At 52.1% G+C, this 1,956-nt stretch overlaps 1 protein-coding gene across 1 annotated transcript in view; it reads right to left on the reverse strand.

Moving 5' to 3' along the window:
• The window catches only part of MCM3AP (minichromosome maintenance complex component 3 associated protein), a 46,885-nt gene that overhangs the window by 13,569 nt on the left and 31,360 nt on the right, over positions 1-1,956 (reverse strand). The window contains exons 19-20 of the mRNA XM_019628027.1: positions 1,487-1,555; positions 1,270-1,413 (exon numbers count right to left, since the gene is read on the reverse strand). Coding sequence (XP_019483572.1) covers positions 1,270-1,413; positions 1,487-1,555 — 213 coding nt within the window. The remainder of the gene's footprint in view (positions 1-1,269; positions 1,414-1,486; positions 1,556-1,956) is intronic.

Genomic DNA, 1,956 nt, shown 5'->3' on the forward strand with positions numbered 1-1,956 from the left:
AGACCTTACAGATTCTTGGGCCACGTTTCCTAATGAAATTACCAAATCAGAAGACACCTGTTTTAAGAAACAATACTTGTAAGAACACCACAACCCACCTTTGCTCGGCTAAGAGACAAGCTTTGTGACTTTTTCCTTAGCCTGCCTGTGCTCCTGCTTAGAAAGTAATGTGTTTAGAGACTTTCACACCCTTAGACATTGCCAACAGGAATGTAAAATGGTGCGGCCACTGAGGAAAAGTCTGGCCAATTTTCCGAGACGCACACAGTATGACCTAGCAACTCCACTCTTAAGGTGCATCACCAAGAGAACTGCCAGCATCTGTCCACCTGAACGCTGCACACCAGTGTGCACAGCGGCATTATTCATAATTGCCAAAAAGGGGCCACAACCCAGCTGCCCATCAACTGAGGAGCAAACAGAATGGGAACCTCGTCCTTCGGCACAAACCGACAATGAAAGGAGGACCGACGCCTTCACTGAGGCGGGAATGAACATAGAAAATGTTTATGCTGAGTGGGAGGTGCCAGTCATACATGCCACACCTGCCCAGACGGGCAAATGCAGACACAGAAAACAGAGGAATAGCTGCCAGGGCCGAGGCGAGGGGTGGAGGGGTGGAGAGGGACGCTGGTAGCTACGGGATTTCTTTTTAAGTGAACAAATGTTCTGGAATTAGATAGTGGTGATGGTTGTACAACTCTGTGAAATACTAAAAACCAGTGAAATGGGTACTTGAAGTGGGTGAAATTTATGATATATGAATTACATCTTAGTAAAGCTGTTTAAAAAAGTAACATGTTTTGTAGTTGCTTTAAAAGTATGGTTTCTAGAAGCAATTGCGTTACAGGAAATAATGCCATGTCAATTTTTTGGATTTCTTTTTAAAAAGGCCAGTGCGCCTTCCTACGGGGAAAAAAAAAAACGAACTACAGCACACAAATTGTAAACTGTCTTCCCCAAGACTCTAAAATGAAGCGGGCTCTAATCAGTACACTTGGCATAGCTTTAAATAACAATCCTCTCTTAAATGTTTGTGGACAAAGACTATTGCGAAGTCTATAGAAACGTGTTAATAATCGGAAGTGTCAACTTCAAATCACAAACAAAACAGACTGCAGCCCCCACGCCGAGCTCCCATGTGCATGAGGACGCCCGCCCGCCTGCATGTCACGTGGCTGCAGCCCCCTCACCGGCTCCACCCCCACCCTCCACCCTGCCCCCAGCCCCGGTCTCAGCGTCAAATGCCCAGAGAGGACCTGCCCTGACCTGCCAGGACTCCCTGGGGACAGCTCTTCTCCATCGCCTTCGCCGGGCAACAGCAGCACCAGCTTCCAGAACACGTGCTCCTGCCCGCCAGGGAGGTGCTCAGCCACGAGGTGCGGCAGGTCCAGGGGTGCCCACGCTGCATCACTGCAGGGACAGAACAGGGCAGCTCAGCGGGCAGCAAGCCTAGGGCCGGCAGCGTGCAGGTGGGCGTACTGACCTCAGCAGCCGCTGGTGGAAGTGCTGGGCCTTCATCTGGTGTGCAGTCCGGCTCCTGAGCCACTGTAACCTGCGCGAAGGACATGGGTGCTGAGCATGTGAGGGAGTTCGGCGCCACCATAGGGACCGGACACCCATCTGCTGACATCTGGAGGGACGTGTCCAGGTGGGAAATACTCAGGAGACCAAGAAAACCTTTTCAGCTAAAGGAGCAAGTTAGTCAGCGGGTCTGTTCCCTCCACAGACAGGCAGTGATCTGCTGTGTGCGTCATGGGGCAGCAGCAGGGAGAGACAAACACTGCCTGAGAGCACGTTGTCAGGGTGTGGCGCGGCTGTGTGCGAGCCTCACATGGGGTCAGAGAAGGGGGTGCACGAGCAGAGGCCTGAAGGAAATAAGGGCAGACAGCTGGACAGTTCCTGGGGGAGAGGGCAGGGGTGGCCCTGCCAGGACAGAACGACAATTTCTGGGGG

This window comes from Hipposideros armiger, unplaced genomic scaffold, assembly GCF_001890085.2.
Source record: "Hipposideros armiger isolate ML-2016 unplaced genomic scaffold, ASM189008v1 scaffold_745, whole genome shotgun sequence".
Taxonomy (NCBI): domain Eukaryota; kingdom Metazoa; phylum Chordata; class Mammalia; order Chiroptera; family Hipposideridae; genus Hipposideros; species Hipposideros armiger.